At 40.8% G+C, this 15560-nt stretch overlaps 1 protein-coding gene across 1 annotated transcript; it reads left to right on the forward strand.

Annotated features, from left to right (window-relative positions):
* The first annotated feature begins 372 nt into the window (after positions 1–372).
* LOC149375247 (uncharacterized) lies at positions 373–3526 on the forward strand. The gene is made up of 3 exons (XM_089589613.1): positions 373–539; positions 1870–2080; positions 2350–3526. The coding sequence occupies exons 2-3, from the start codon at positions 1910–1912 to the stop codon at positions 2740–2742; spliced, it is 564 nt and encodes a 187-aa protein (XP_089445739.1). The 5' UTR covers positions 373–539; positions 1870–1909; the 3' UTR covers positions 2743–3526.
* Positions 3527–15560: the final 12034 nt, after the last annotated feature.

Consider the following 15560-nt stretch of genomic DNA (forward strand, 5'->3'; position numbering starts at 1 on the left):
AGCAAAAAAGCAACGATTAACTGGTGATACCCTTGAAAAATATTCAACTTTTTGTAAAATGACCCATTTACCGTCCACAAGTATACACACACACACCTGCTGCCGTGGCGTTGGTTCAAAGTGGTTACATATTATGTGCGCTCCTCTTCCACGAGTATTAAAATAATCCATATATCGAGCAACGCTTGTATCATATAGGGGTCAGTGGTGGGTGGCCGAGCCAGCAACCTGTGATTTGTAATGGTCGCGCGCGCGCGCTTTCGTGACTTACACTAAGGAGGACAAAAAAAAAAAAAAAAAAGAATTACAGGGGAGGGCACCAAGGTGTACGCGTCAAATTACAAAGGAGCCATCAGTACTCGTCGGCTTGGCTTCAGGAGTTGTCGTTTATTTGTTTGACTCAAGTTGACGCGTATCGGTGTAGTACACCAAATTTACGTTTTGAGTATTGTTTCGCGGATTAACTGACAGAGACATGCAACACACCCGATTGATCCCGTTTTCCTAGATCTTTGAACTACACTCGTATTTACCTGCAGGTGAGTGTGCAAGGTTTTTTCACTTCACACCGCGGATCGGCGTGCGTTTTTGTTTTGATGATTTCTCATGATTCTATGCTTGCTCTGCTTAAAACGTATCTTTTGTTGATTCCGCGTGGAATAACTGTATGCGAAAAATAAAAAAAATAAAAAATGATTAGCTGCCTTTTGCGATGATTTGCCTTACGGAATATTTTTATACTATTTGACACCTGTACGATTTCAATCTATTGTTTTACTAAGATTAATTTTTAAAAAATCAATAAAGACACGAACATAATACACAAACATTTTGCGACAAACGGTACACATGTGGTAGAAAAATACATGACATTTCTTTACTTGCATATACACAACAACAACAACAACAATCGAGTTGTCTCGCCTGTAAAGAAAATCGGCAAGCGCGCGAGTTTGCGCCATCGGAAAAGGTAAATTACAGAATTTTGAAAACTCTCCTTCTCCGTCACTTGGATCACATGTATATTTCAATATTCGTATATATTATGTGTACAAACACGCACCACGACGCAAGTGCACGAGTCGAAGACAATTAAATAATTATGAGCTACAAAGAAATCGTCAAGTATTTTTTATCCCCAAACTTGTAACTTTTGTTATCATATTGTGTGCCACCAGTATATACGTGTCATTCGTGACATGATATGAAACAAGTATGTATACGTATCCACTGATCGATAACCATGTGTGACGTGGTTTTCACGTTTACGTGATGGTTACATTTTTATTACACGCATACTTATATCTCCCTGTAAGCGATAAGTACAGCTCGGATAATCCGATACTTACGTGAGCTGTTTTTTCTTTTTTTCTTTTTTTTTTTTTTTTTTTTTTCAAATCCAAGCTTACATTTTTGCCGCATTTCACGCAAATTCAGACACGCACGGAGGAAATTCTAGACCCACAGTCTTATCAATATTGAAAGGCTATGGTGGTGAAGTTAACGCAATGACGTGCGGTGCAAAACATAATTGTGATGTACCAATCACCACCTCGTCATTATTTATTTTGTACCCTCCCTCTTGGTCTGAAAATAAATATGACATCGGTGTGGCCACTCAAGCGTACGTACGGGTGATATAATATTATATTGTATAATATACCATCCAACGCTCTTATACACGCACAAAATGAAGTATTGCATATATATATATTTTGCATCATTGCAACCACACACACACTAGTGTCCAACACAACGTGCATCGATCTCGCTACTAGCACCAGCACCATCGTACAAAATATACCCATTCCATGAATAATTTTACGAGCGAGCCTTCTTCTTCTTCTGATCGCACAACACGTGTTTCAGATTGAATCGAATTAAAAATTAAAAAAAAAAAAAAAAAAAAATGCAGCAGCATCAGGTGTCCGTGGATTTGGCGAACATGGTGTACACGGCGGTGGCGTACATGGCGCTCGTCGGCGCTGCCTGGATCCTTCTGCGGCTCATCCAGGCCTGTTTCTGGCTTCCCCGGCACATGAGGCGGCAAAACGACGTCCAGACCATGCTACAAACCAAGGCGAGTTTTTCTCTCTTTTTTTTTCTTCCCTTCACTCTAATAAAAACCCTTTCCGTTATACCAAAGGACACTCGTCTTTTCGAGCTCGTATAACATTCACCCCAAAGGCAAACGCACACGCCCCGTAAACAATATTATTAAATAACGCACATACCTAATGATACTTGATGAGCTCGGAAATCAATAACATTACCCGTTGGCCAAATAGTGTTTAGACAAACGGGGGAAAAAAAATAGAGTATAATGTTGCGTGTACCCACGTTGGCCAGGTGGACGATTACGAGCGCTACATAGTGGAGTGCGAGGCCCGCGAGGAAGCCGAGGTGGCGGAGAAGCCGTGCGCCGAGAGGAAGGAGGAGCTCGAGAACACGCGCAAGGAGCGCCGCGAGTGCCTGGCCATGCTCAAGAAGGAGGTCCAGCGGATCAGGGATGGGGGGGACCCCTACGACGTGGACCACCTGCTCGGGGAGGAGGAGAGGCGGCTGCTCCAGGAGGACGGACTTTACGAGGAGGAGGAGGAGGAGGAGGAGGAGGAGGAGGAGGAGGAGGAGGAGGAAGCAGAGAGCCCCAAACAGAGGGACGATCTGCGTGAGAACGAGAAAGTTGACAAGGAATCGCTGGAGGACGGGGAGGACATCGACGAGTCGAAAAAGGACAAGTGATGCGACGCTGGATAACACCTTTTTTTTCTTTTTTTAATCCATAATTTCGGTGTACGTGTATTTTCGGGGCGGCCCGGCGCGGCTGGCGTCATCATATACTTGTTTTGTTTTTTTCAACCGTCGCGGCAGTGTCGTCGATGTCGATCGGCCGAGATCGATTTCGTTGGATGTATCGCGTACGCGTGTTTTTCTTCACTATTTTCTTGGGAAACGTCCGTTGCACTGGTATTTTATCGTCGTTTCTTGAGGAATGATCAACTGTTTAATTGCAATCGTCACCGCTTCGGCATCAATCGGAATCGGAAAAATACACCATGTACCTGCGTGGAAAATAAAGTATGTGTCCTTACGTCTTTGTTATTCGAAGCACAAAGTAAGCTGTTCGAGTGTGGTTTTTACATGTGACCAATATTCGTCAATTATTAATGTAGACAATCAACTTTTGTAAATCTTTTTTTTTCCCTCTGCGTACAGTTGTGTGAGTTTATGCAGCCTTAGTTTATGAAAAAAACCACTTTATATTTATTTTACGATTTGGGAATAGGATATTTATCTTTGAAAACGTTGATTGAAAAAATCTTTCTGCATGTCGAAGTTAAACAAAAAAAAAGGTGAGTTTATCATCATTGCACAATATTCGAATTAGCTGGTGTAGTAAAAACAAAATTTTGTCACACATATATCATTACGTTAGATTTTAGCAAGCATTTTTTTCATTGCATACAAACTCATAAGCGTACCTGTGCCTAAGGTGTGTTTGGGAGATGTTGGAAAATACATTTTTTTTTTTTTTTTTTCAAACAATCGACATTTTTTCTCTTATCGATTAATTTTCTTCTTGAGATTCACCGCAGGTGCCTTTATACGTACGTATTTGAAAAAAAGGTCTATAGACTCAATTCAAAGGTAAACACTAATATCAGTCGATTTTATCACACAAGTGTTTCATAGTCTTGTACAACACAACAAACGAAATGTTCCAAAATTAGAACCGCATTGTATTACAGTACTCACTGATAATTTTTTGTGCCATTTTAATCTCACGATCGAATAAAATCGTCCCGTCTTTATATATTCATCAAAAAGCCTTTGAGGTTGATAAAAAAATAAAACAAACCTTTCTACTGTTGCGACTTTATAAATGGCTCTATCAATTTTTTCACCAAACTGATCGATCAAACGACAGCATAAATGTATATCTTGGAACGAAAATCCGCATCACTTGAATTGACTCACACTCGTGACAATATAATAATATGATAGATGTGAAAATCCGTCCATTTTTCAAATGATCTTTTCAACGCTATAAGTATATGTATGAAAAAAAAAAAAAATTCAAAACATCTAAATATAAAAACACGTTGCGTAAAGGAATCCACGTTATATATATGTATCATGTATAAATTATACATCTTTGCAATAACTGATGTTAATTAAATTTTTATATTAAATTTATTTTTCAAATAAATAAACGATATGTAAATTTTTTAACTCGCCGTTTGAATCCTTTCAAGTCCTTTTATCGAAACATCCCCTCCGGACCAAGTAAAAAAATTCAAGCGATATAATAATAAGTGTACTTATTCTATGGATCAAATTAATGAAATATTTCCAAAAGTCATGCTCGTCCAATGATCCTGTAAAGAAAAAAAAAAAAAAAAAGAAAAAAAAAAAAAAATAATAATAATTTCAATTTGTATAATGTTTGTATGCATGCATTATTTGCCTATTTTTCTAGGGGTTTGCACAAGTAATCGAAACCGATCGATGAATAACCAACGATGCACATCCTCTGTATTCGCTCAAACGGGACGTATTTAATTCAAACAATCCCCTGATGGAAATTCTACCCCCGTGAAAAAATGGAGATACAAACAAACCCTTGATTGTTTTATCGCGAACCGGATAAAAAATACCTAAAAAAAAAAAAAAAAAAAAAATCAATCGAACCAGCCGCGTCGTCAAAGTAGAAAGTACAAATCATCCCCTCTGGATAAGTTCAGCAGCCACGTGGCAAGATGTCACGACCCGTCCGGTCTACCCCCACAACGGTGATTCCACATTTAGCACACACAGACGCATCCAAACGAAAACACCAGCCATCAGTAACCGTTACAGATGTATACACAAGTTACGTCATCCCCGACCCTATCTCTCTCCCTCTGTCCACGTACAATACAACCCCCCGCATGATCCCGGGACGGATCGAAGTGCACGTTGAGCGTCTCGGCATGCGCCCCGATGTTCTTACCCAACGCCGGTTATCTCGCTCACAAAGTACAGGGACACGCGTTTCATCCTAAAATCGTACAGGAACAACTTTTAACCGGACGCTGCATAGGTATACATGCACTTTGTTTTTCGTGCTCAGAACTGTTGTGTGTCGACAATTTTGCAAAGATCCAGCGAACACACCCACACACCTTGCGTACACCTGTAAGATGGTAGAAACTTAGTTTGTGGAATTAATATACTCGATACGGGGCAATATGGGCAACACGGAGGACGAGGGATGCGACCAAGTGCGCGGGTACTTCAATCACACCAACGAGAACACGTGAGTGCTGCTACTTTCTTTTTTCTTTTTCTTCCTTCCTATTTTAAATTAATGCAATATGTGAAATGTATAGGTGAAACCGAACTGCGCGTAGGTGTGAACTTGCGACCTTGAATAACATCCAATAGGAGAGCGTTTTTTTTTTTTTTTCCAATCGAATATACTGTTTTTACGTTGCAACGAGCAGTGTTTCCTTTTTTTTTCTTAAACCATCAATTAAATACCCATCATTGTTAGACAACGTAAATCTTTTTGCGACGGAACGTGTAACACTCGAGTCACGCAAGTCCGTAGATATTATATATGCGATTACACGAGTGGCAACACACGAGTGTGGTATACTTTTATATCCACCCAACTGCGCTATAAATTAAAAACAAATGCCCTGTGTTTGAATATAACTGCGCTTTCAATATTAAAATTCACCGTGGATTCATCACTTTATTTAAAAATTCATTTTTTTTTTTTTTTTTTTTTTTTTCATACAACCTCGCACGCTTGAATGATGAATATGTTTTGTTTGCTGATGCAATCCATCAGCTATGTACAATAGGATATCGAGCAGGTGCGCGACATTAAGAAACATTTTCTCGATCGCTGTACGACTCAAGCGTAATTTTCAATCGAACGCGTCACATCGGATCAGCGGATTATTGACAACGTGGTTAAAATTAATGCAAACCAACGACGTATGTCACTTGTCAAAATCGATGTTTCGTCGAGTAAACAATTTTCCCCGTCGCGTGTGAACGTGTGTATATGTAGTACCGATTTGCTCGCACGTGCCGATATCCGTATGGCATACATTTGTTCATTTTTTTTCCCCCGATGTCCATGTAAATTTCAGCACAATCATGCACAGACACCCGGCACGTGGCTGAACTTGTTTACCCCTGCTTGGTCGGGGTATACGTCCAAGAAATTGCACTTTTTCCCGCTAAGCCTTCGGGGATGGAGTGGTATACAGGCGATGGTGATAAATAATTCAGGCTAGACGACACAAAAACGGGGCGGACGAGAAAATCACGCGTGGCGGAGGAGGATGGCAAAAAGTGGTGTTTGCTCTCCTCGGGGGGTCGGTACTCGGGCTGTGGCCTTTTTTTTGCGTTTATCGAGGATGAGCGGATAAAAGTGTAAATATTTGCGCGGCGTTTGCCGGCTTCGTTCGCAATCTCTCTCTGGGGCACCGGCGATACTTGGCGCGTGCGAGTCCAATGCACGAGAGAACAAGACTATAATATATAATACGCATTTACGCTTTTGCGCCGATTAACTTGTCGAAGCCAAAAGTTTTCTTGCACAACGTTTGTACGTAAGTTGCGAGTGATTTTTTCTTTTAAATCCTAAAGTCAATTGATAAATTCGCGAAAAGGGCCATTTCCATTTTGAGTCCTTGAAAGACAAGCGACAAAATAGTTAATGGCACGTGGTTTGAGCAACAAATTTTTTCGCTTGTAGATTTGCTCTAGCCCCTTCCAAAGTCGATTGCTATCAAGCTAACGCAACTTGTTATATCATCTCCATATTTCTTATTTAACGAAGGATTTTTCAATCGAGCGAACTTGAGGGCTGAAAAAATGTCACGCTTGTGATTTTTCTCATTGGTTTTAAGTAACACCCTGAAATATTCTAGTATTGTTTTTCTTTAGTTTGTAAAACGTTTATGGTATAATAAAATTTTTCTACGAAACAATGCTGTGTACTTAAAAAAAATAAGATTCCCAATCGAGTATGAGAAAAAAAAAAAAATTAACCACGTACATGCTGTTTCTACTGGTCACGAGTGCATGTCTGACCATACTCGACTGTATCTACTTAAAGCTCGATTAACCGCATTCACAGCGCAAATGTGATGGTTTATCTACCTATTACACACGGACAATTCGTTCAAGCAACACCGCACCGATGATTTACGACTCAATTCGAGCCAATTACAGTTTTTTTTTAACTTTTCCAATTATCCATCACTTATTGACCCAAAACTTTACATATTGTCGATTTTTAGGATCACAGTCGTTGTCCACATGTCGCGGTACTTGATAAACCATATGACAACCACACCCCAAACAATTTGACAAATCATCAAAAATAGACCATTCACCGATCATTTAAAGATCGCACGGACTGCCACGCTCGTGTGTACACCTAAACTGATGTACAGTTGTGAAACGCTGTCGTATCGTATGTATGAATGAGCTTAATTTCGGGACGATTATGCGCGCCCTCGTCACCTCGTCATTGCTAGTACTAATTTGGCACCTTCATGCAGTGTAACAGTACACAGGTATACACCGAGTATATACCTATACACGCATGATATGAGCCAAGCCGGGCGTTAGGTAACGCGAGGAGAGTGTCTTGGTATCAGTATATACCTATGACGAGTCGCGAGAGATAGAGGGGGTGGGTATATACATTCTAATAGTTAAATAAGTCAAGTAACGGAGGACGCAGTCCAACGTGGCGTTAGCGCGTGCGAGCACATATCGGTGAACTCGCGTTGCACTCGATCCTCTCTCTCTCTCTCCTCGGCGCTTTCCCTCGGGGATGGGAAAATGGTAACCAGATGGAGTAGACGGTGGCTCGACGGCTCGGGGCTGTGGTCCCAATTGACCGGCAATTCCAACGAGGACGGGCTCTTGGGAGCCGCCTGTACGGCAAATCGGCTCGTCTGGGCGTTCGTTTTCGTCAAGTGGCTCAACTTTGAGGTCTGGTGGTACTTTGGCGGAGGCTGCTTCGCTTACAACCTGTGCACCTGATTATATACGTTTTTTCGTGTGCATGTCCGCTGCTGCTGTAAAGCATTTTTTGTTGTACTCGTCGTGGCGTATACATCTGTATACTCGTTGCGCGCCGTATAGGGTATCATCATGATGCCGTTGCTTTTTTTTCGTACGGCGCGCCTGTACCCACCTCTACTCTCTCTGAATCCAAACAAGTATGTAATCAATAAAAAATCATGTGAAAAATCATTGAGCAAATGTTCATGGGTACAGTTTCAGAGAGCGCGTACCCTATTATGCTGTCAACGCGGTGGTTGAATATCAATTGTCATCACTGATGTTTTTGTAAAATTATTAACGATGCACCGGAACAATTGGTTACGTTATGTATACACCACTGTACTTTTCGATGAGCGCGCCATTCGTCAAACACGTGTAGAACAAAAAAGAACGTTCTCGCTCGCCCTACTATAAACGTGGCCGACAAGTTTATTTAGCACCATTATAGCTCCGTCAACTTGAACTAGTTGGTATTTAAGTAGGTAACAGCGGGGTAAAATTAACCCCGTGCGCGTAAACACTGAAAGCGCGCATCGATAGGCCTCAGTTCAATTTATTCCAGGCTTTAACGATCTCTCACTGTAGAAATAAGAGCTAAAAAAAACACAAATACGTAGATTAAAAGTGTGTGCATGCAATGTGCAACGACAAATATTTATTACGTAACGCGATCATGTGTAACAAAAAAAAAAAAAGAAGCATCGCAAGAGCTGGTGTGTATGCACAAGTGGCAGGTCAAATCTGCACCGTCTCTCCGTGTGTATATGGACAAATCCAAGCTGTATAGGTTCCTCCGCGAGAGCCAAGAGTTGCGTAACCAACCAACGCCGATACGTGTGACACGCGCATATATATATATACGTACAGACATGTGCCCTCAGCGACCGATTTAACGAATATTGCAGCTCGATGGTTAATATGTGATGCACGTGGGTGCGCGTGCGAGACGAATGGGGGTGGCGATTTTTGTGGTAAAAAAAAAGTAAAATAAAAGAGGATGTAGAAAATCGAGGCACGCGCGACCACGTTATCGAGTGATAGTTCGACGACCCGGTGATTTTTCTTTTTTTTTTTTTTTTTTTGACAATAGGTACGTGTCTCGCTGACACGTGTAGGCAATCGATTTGGCCTCACCAAGTAGACATCACCTTTTTTTTTCTTCCCGAAAGAAAATGACGATAAAAAAGGCGTTTCATAACGATCGATCACATGGAACCCAAGTACTTTTAAGTTTATGTAACCCGCGAAGCTTCGAACCGAAAAAATTTATTGTCAGCTCGCAAACGAGTTCAATTAAATGGATCGTCATCGGTATATCGACGATTTGTAACGACTTTTGTCGAATCAGTAGTTTGTATTTTTTTTGTAGAAATTCCGATATTTTAGCTTGACACTAAATAGAAATGTCTGGTATGAAAATTTCAGGTATACATTCCACACGAGCGTAATGTATGTATATGTGCTGCGTGCAATTAAAAGAAAAAAAAAAATGTGCAGGCATGGCGAATCTATTTTTGTATGTTATATTTGCGCCGTTTAATTTGAGAGGTAATGTAATCGACGGTAAGAACACAAGAGTCCTTGCGACTACGTCAACGCGTGTTTCAATAAAAATTCAAGGCAAATGACGAATTGGTTCTGTATATACTCCAACAGTCGTGAGCACCCCCTATTTACATGTATGCAAACGAAAAAAAAAGAAAAAAGACAGAAAAAAAATTCTTTTACGAAAATGAGTTTACCGTTGTCGTTATTATTGGTCGTATGGTGTAGACAAAAAATAGTACCCTGTTATTTTGTTTTATTTTTAGGCAACCACGTCACAGGGGAAGGTGACACGACGAACCAGTTTTATCGGAGCGTATGAATTGCAGTTTTTTTTTTTTTTTTTTTTTTTTTTCTATCATACGGAGTTCCCGTGCGTCCTCGGATGAGACGAGACGCATGCTTTTTTCAAGTGTCTACATATGCGGGCAGTGACGTGAGTCACATTTTTCGGTCAATGGTGAATATATTGAGTTATACGTCGTGCACAACAAACACTTGGCTAAATGAATTTCCTTTTTTTTTTCTTTTTTTTCTTCCAATTTCTTCGAACCCCCGCAGAAAAAGTACACATACATCGATGACGAGAAAAAAAAAAAAAATGTTGTAGTATCTCCCATCGCTGAGCTTTTTAATAAAAATTGTACTACCTTATTCACATGAAAAAATTGCTGTCGATCGATTGTCACGAGGAATCATCATTGATATATTTGCGCTTGAAGCTCTCGCGACTACCAACCCAATAAACACGCGCACTATGGTATAATATATAAATGGGAGCAATCGAAGATTGTACGTGCAACGGTTGGTGAGATCCACTGCCCGTGGCCCCCGAATCTGTTTGTGTTGGTTAATATATTTATACGCTTTGTAGGTCAAGTGGTTGTTATCTCAACAATGTGCCAATAATAGTTTGATTCAGTTTTCTTTTTGAACGAGAGAAAGAAAATCGAGCTTTGAGGATAATTGTCGAGGCAGTCTTAGCTATAGAGTATGCGAGAAAAAGTTTTTTCTATTTTTTTTTTTCCTTTTTTTGGACCTACAACTCGAGACCTTGATCTGAATGCACTACTTTACTCGCACTTGACTCATCCGCCGATCAATTCCGAAAGTATACTTGTTCGATCGCTCAGAAAATCGTATGGAAAAGTTTCCAAAAATTTCCTGCGTTTGAATAGTTCTCTGTGAAACAAAAAAAAAACAAAAAATTTAATTCCTTTACGACCAATTTTAGTGAATTTAAAAGTTGTAAACTCGTCAAAATAATCACTGCAGCTCGATTAGTTGGAGACATCAGATCTTAACTGGGGATGTTTTGTCTGCCAACTACGTACGAAAAATAAAATCACAGAAATTAAACAAAAATGACAAATACCTTCTCCTACTTGGTGATATTTTTCTATTTAAAATGTTTTTATGTGTACATAATTTTAATAAATTTTTATACATACACTGAAAAAGCATCCCTGTCCGCTTTATCGATCAAACCCGCACATAACGTACGTGCCCCTCACCCCTCGTCACCCAATCAAATCCAGACGGAGGTAAAAACAAAAGACCTCAATTGTTTTCAGTTAGGCCGACTATTTTTATTATCAAGCTCGTTTGATACGTGATACATATTTTGCATCACGAGCATAAATAATAAAAAAAAACACACACACACAGAGACGAGCCGAGTTCCATACAGTACAGCAGAGCTGCCGACGTGCCGATGGAGATTAGCGTAGATATACATGGATAAATCAAAAGTGGGTAATTACTATAGCTTCGCGTGCCGGTATTTTAAGGTCCGCCACTGTGTAACCTCTGCGGTAAGTGCATCCAGTTTTCTTTCTTTTTTTTTTTTTTTTTTTTTTTTTTTAAAAAGGTCGAAATTTCCACAATCGGTATATAGTTTATGCGACGTGTCGCTTTAGACTTTACTCACAGTGGTGAGTGAGAAATTATGTTTCACCGATTGCCACGTATAACGTCCGAATCGTATCGATGATTTCGCGATGTATAGACCGAAACACGTAAATCTTCAAGCCAGTGGGGGTAGACAAACGCGGCTCTAAGTATATGTATGCATATACGTGTGCACGTGAGAGATAAAGAGGATAGCCCGGTGTTTCAAGGCCAATGCGGGGAATTCAACGTATACACATCCATGCCGTGCTCGCGGCTGACTCTCGGCCGTAATATCTTTCGGTCATGCATGCACCTATACGTTATTGGAAAGGTTGGGAATTTTCTCTTTTTTTTTTTCCTACCTATCCATCACTATACTTACCGAGGCGGGGTCGTGACATGTATAGGCTGCTCGCGGGTCGATCCTCAATTTTTTGGGGGTAAAACATCGGAAAACTAACGATACTCGCGTACACCACGTTCATACGTAATTGGTACAAAAAAAGATTCGTTTCGTTGTGGGAACTCGATTGTTGCGTACTTCCACGTTGCTCCGGATAAACAGACTCGAGGTATATTTATACATGTACACTTGCAATCCTACGGATGATACACAATCGTTACGTACGCGTGGCTTGATATTTTCGTTGCTTACTGTTCACGTGGAAAAGTAGTAGCGAAAACTCCAGTTTGTGGATGTATAGTTTCGAAAGAAAAAAAAGGTATACATATACTCCGGGTGGCTAATGACAAGCGCCGCTACGTCTGTGGAGGCTGGCCTTGGGATGGACCACGTATACAACAGACACAGGCACGCTTGGAAGAAAGAGAAAAAAAAAAAAAAAATGAAAAAAAAAAGCGAGCAGAGAATCGTTGTATATACACGGCACACTCGAGAGGGGAAGCCAAGAACTTGGCCTTGGGATTTTTCACAGACGCCTGCTGACGCGCTCTCCTTTTATTCCGGCCTTTGGAGACCCTACAACCTCTTCCCAGCAGCCGTATGGTAGCACATAATTATACATTGTTTTTCTTTTTTTTTTTTTTTTTTTTTTTTCCATCTCCGTACATTATATGTGACGCACGTGGACGTGAGATTTATCTTGAACGGATTATAATATTAATCCATATTGCATGCACCATTTGTCACTGCTTTTTGTGGTATTTTTTTTGTTTTTGTTTCTGCGCAACGGTATATTTATCGTCCAAAAGAATTTGCAAATTTGTGGACCGCATCTAAAATTTGGTGCTCTAGACCATCAGTAAAAAAAAAAAAAAAAAAAAAAAAAAAAATCAGTGAAAAACCCTCGCTGGATACACACGTGCGAAAATGAGTTCATCGGAGGTCGATCGAGATTACAATGTTATCCATAAAATCTCTTGTACACATACGAGATACCTTCACGGGTGTACACACATGTCATTCGCAAATCGTGCAAGGATAAAAACAAATACAATTAGTCCGAAATAGCTTTCTTCGGTAGCGCCGAGCCATCCTTCGTTTGACAACCAAACTCCGTAGACTATGCAAAGTGATACAATATAATAGTGGTATGGCTGTATATCAGAGCCGAGCAAACGATACGTGTTGGACTCTGCATCGAACGGTATAGGTAAAACACGACGGGGAGAAGGATTTACACCCGCAGGAGAAATCGTCGTACTTGTGACGACACCCACCTCAGGCCAACCGCCCAAAAGACATGGAAACGGTATCTCCCGACCCTCCAAAGTAAACATGTAATACGTATTACGTATACCAAAAAGGGGGTCGTCCTGCAAGTTATAGATAGCCCAGCCGTGCTGTATATACACATTGCTCTCTGCTGGGTCAGGCCACTGGAAAATCGATAGAGCGTGTCTTGCGTGGAAACATCTAAACCTCAACCTACGTCACGAGCTCGCTATCTACGTATAAATTTTACCCCCAACGGGGTACCTTTTATATAGGTGATATGGGTACTCTTTTGTTACGTGCGCTGCACGTGTCACGCAACATAACAACACGCGTGTATACTTTGAGCTTGATTTCAGATCGGGATCGGAATGAATTACCGCGCGATGCCTCTCTCCTTATATATTACTTACACTGGCGCGTCTCGACCTTTCTGACCCTCGCTATTGCTGTACAACCTACAGGACCTCTGGGCCATTGCCATTTTTTTTTTCTCATAACATTTTAAGCACGAGATGTATATTTCTATTATGGGTTTTCAGATAATATACGCGCTGGAGTATCGCACGTTTACCGTAAAACGTAAATTTTCTGTAGAATAAACGTCACTTCCGCGTAACGCGCGCGTTGACTCTCGTCCCGAGTTTTTCCGAGAGCGGTGCATCTATTTTTAAGAGCTTTTTCACTACCGTTTTCTCGTTAATGTCTTTTTTTTTTGGCACGAAAAAAACAGTATCCGATGCAGCGTACGGCGAACTCGTTTGTTTAACCAAACGAATGAAAAAACGAAACCTTATGGCATTTCGTAGGAATGGCAAAAATACTTTGATTGTTCAAGAGAGGAGGCAAATCTCCACCAGCGCGTTGTTTCTTTATTTTTTTATTCATCGAAATTCCATACGCGAAAAAAAAGGACACTATACTTAGTGTGTTGGTTGTATCTTTCGCGGCAAAACTTTTCCACGAGTCGTCCGAATCTGCGTGCCGATGTCATTCACCACGTATACCTGGTAGCCATCAGCCCGTCAAGTGGAACTTGTCGGTTTGGTGATTGGAAAATCGCTCGCTATTATCTGAAACTGTATATGCGCACGTGCGAAAACTCGGACAGTTTTTTCGCGGTGTCCTTGTGCGTGTGGCATGTTCACTTGACAGGCCATACCAAAGTTTGCCGAAATCGAAAGGCCTACGGAATGGCTACGTTTAGGGGATGCATTGACGTAAGATCGAAAGAAATATACATTTCCTTGGCACATTGTAAAAAAAAGTCCCAATGTTTTTCTGTCAAGTTAAAATCCATTAGTATGTATATCGATCGGTACGTGCCATTTTATTCCATTACCAATCGTACAAGTTTGCTTTCGCACCTTTTAAAGATAAAATACCTGCTACAACGGAATTCCATCATCACCTGTGGGTGTATAAATAACAAACCACTGCAACCGAGAAAGATCCCGGAGAGGAGTGCACAAATGTCACCATTAAAATAAACTTTGTTACAGGATTGTTCAGAGACGCGTGCAATCGAAGCTTTGGGTGCGAGTCCTTACTCCCTTTTTTTCCCACCAAAAATCCAGACGACCTTCGCGAACACCCCAACTTTGCGAGTAAAACTTTTCAATTTGCGTGTGTGTGCGCGCGTCGGGCGTTACTTAAATTACCCCTGTAATATCATCGGAGCCGAAGGAAAAAAAAGCCATTTGGAGATAAAAGCTATTGGGATGGAAAAAAACAATCGAATGATACGATTCAACGAGTGTGCGTTTGAAGGAAAAGAAAAAAAGAGTGTAGCGGCCATACGTAATTGTGTCGTGACGAGAAAGTCGGCTTTTTCATAAAAACACGCGAGCCCCCCTCGGATATTTTTGGCCAACGAATTGCTATGAAAAATTCAATAACCCATGCGATCGAGCATAAATTAATCGTCCACGTGGAGATACCGTACCTATATACATACATGTTCAAGAATGATTGGAAAGCAAGAAAAAAAAAAAAAAAAAAAAAGAAAAAGTTGATTTGCAACCGCGTTGTACATCGACCGACCCGAAGAATCGCCGACGTATAATTATCAATTATTACGCGTGCCATCGGCTCACGGAAATCATAATAAGAAAAGAAAAAAAAAAGCGAGTCTCTGCGCGCGTGTCGAGCAACGGACTATCGGCAATCGTATACTTCCAACACTCGAAATTCCTTTCGTAGCGCAAACTCTTGTCAAAAGCTCGTCGCAAGCTCGCATCCGAGGGGAATATCGCAATAACCCACGTATATAACAAAGTAAATATTTGCACGGAGTCCTTACGTACGTATATGTAACATGACACACAGACGCGATTAGAAGCCACGAAAACCCGACGACACGAGG

The sequence above is a fragment of the Copidosoma floridanum genome, unplaced genomic scaffold, assembly GCF_036245765.1.
Source record: "Copidosoma floridanum isolate Cflo_tuat_1 unplaced genomic scaffold, Cflo_Japanese_pri ptg000009l, whole genome shotgun sequence".
Classification (NCBI taxonomy): Eukaryota; Metazoa; Arthropoda; class Insecta; order Hymenoptera; family Encyrtidae; genus Copidosoma; species Copidosoma floridanum.

What these genes read in the sequence shown, in the direction of transcription:
- LOC149375247 (XM_089589613.1), top strand. Translation starts at nt 1,910, where the DNA reads ATGCAGCAGCATCAGGTGTCCGTGGATTTGGCGAACATGGTGTACACG. An exon ending in AGACCATGCTACAAACCAAG is followed by an intron (nt 2,081 to 2,349) that starts GCGAGTTTTTCT and finishes CACGTTGGCCAG; the next exon opens with GTGGACGATTACGAGCGCTA.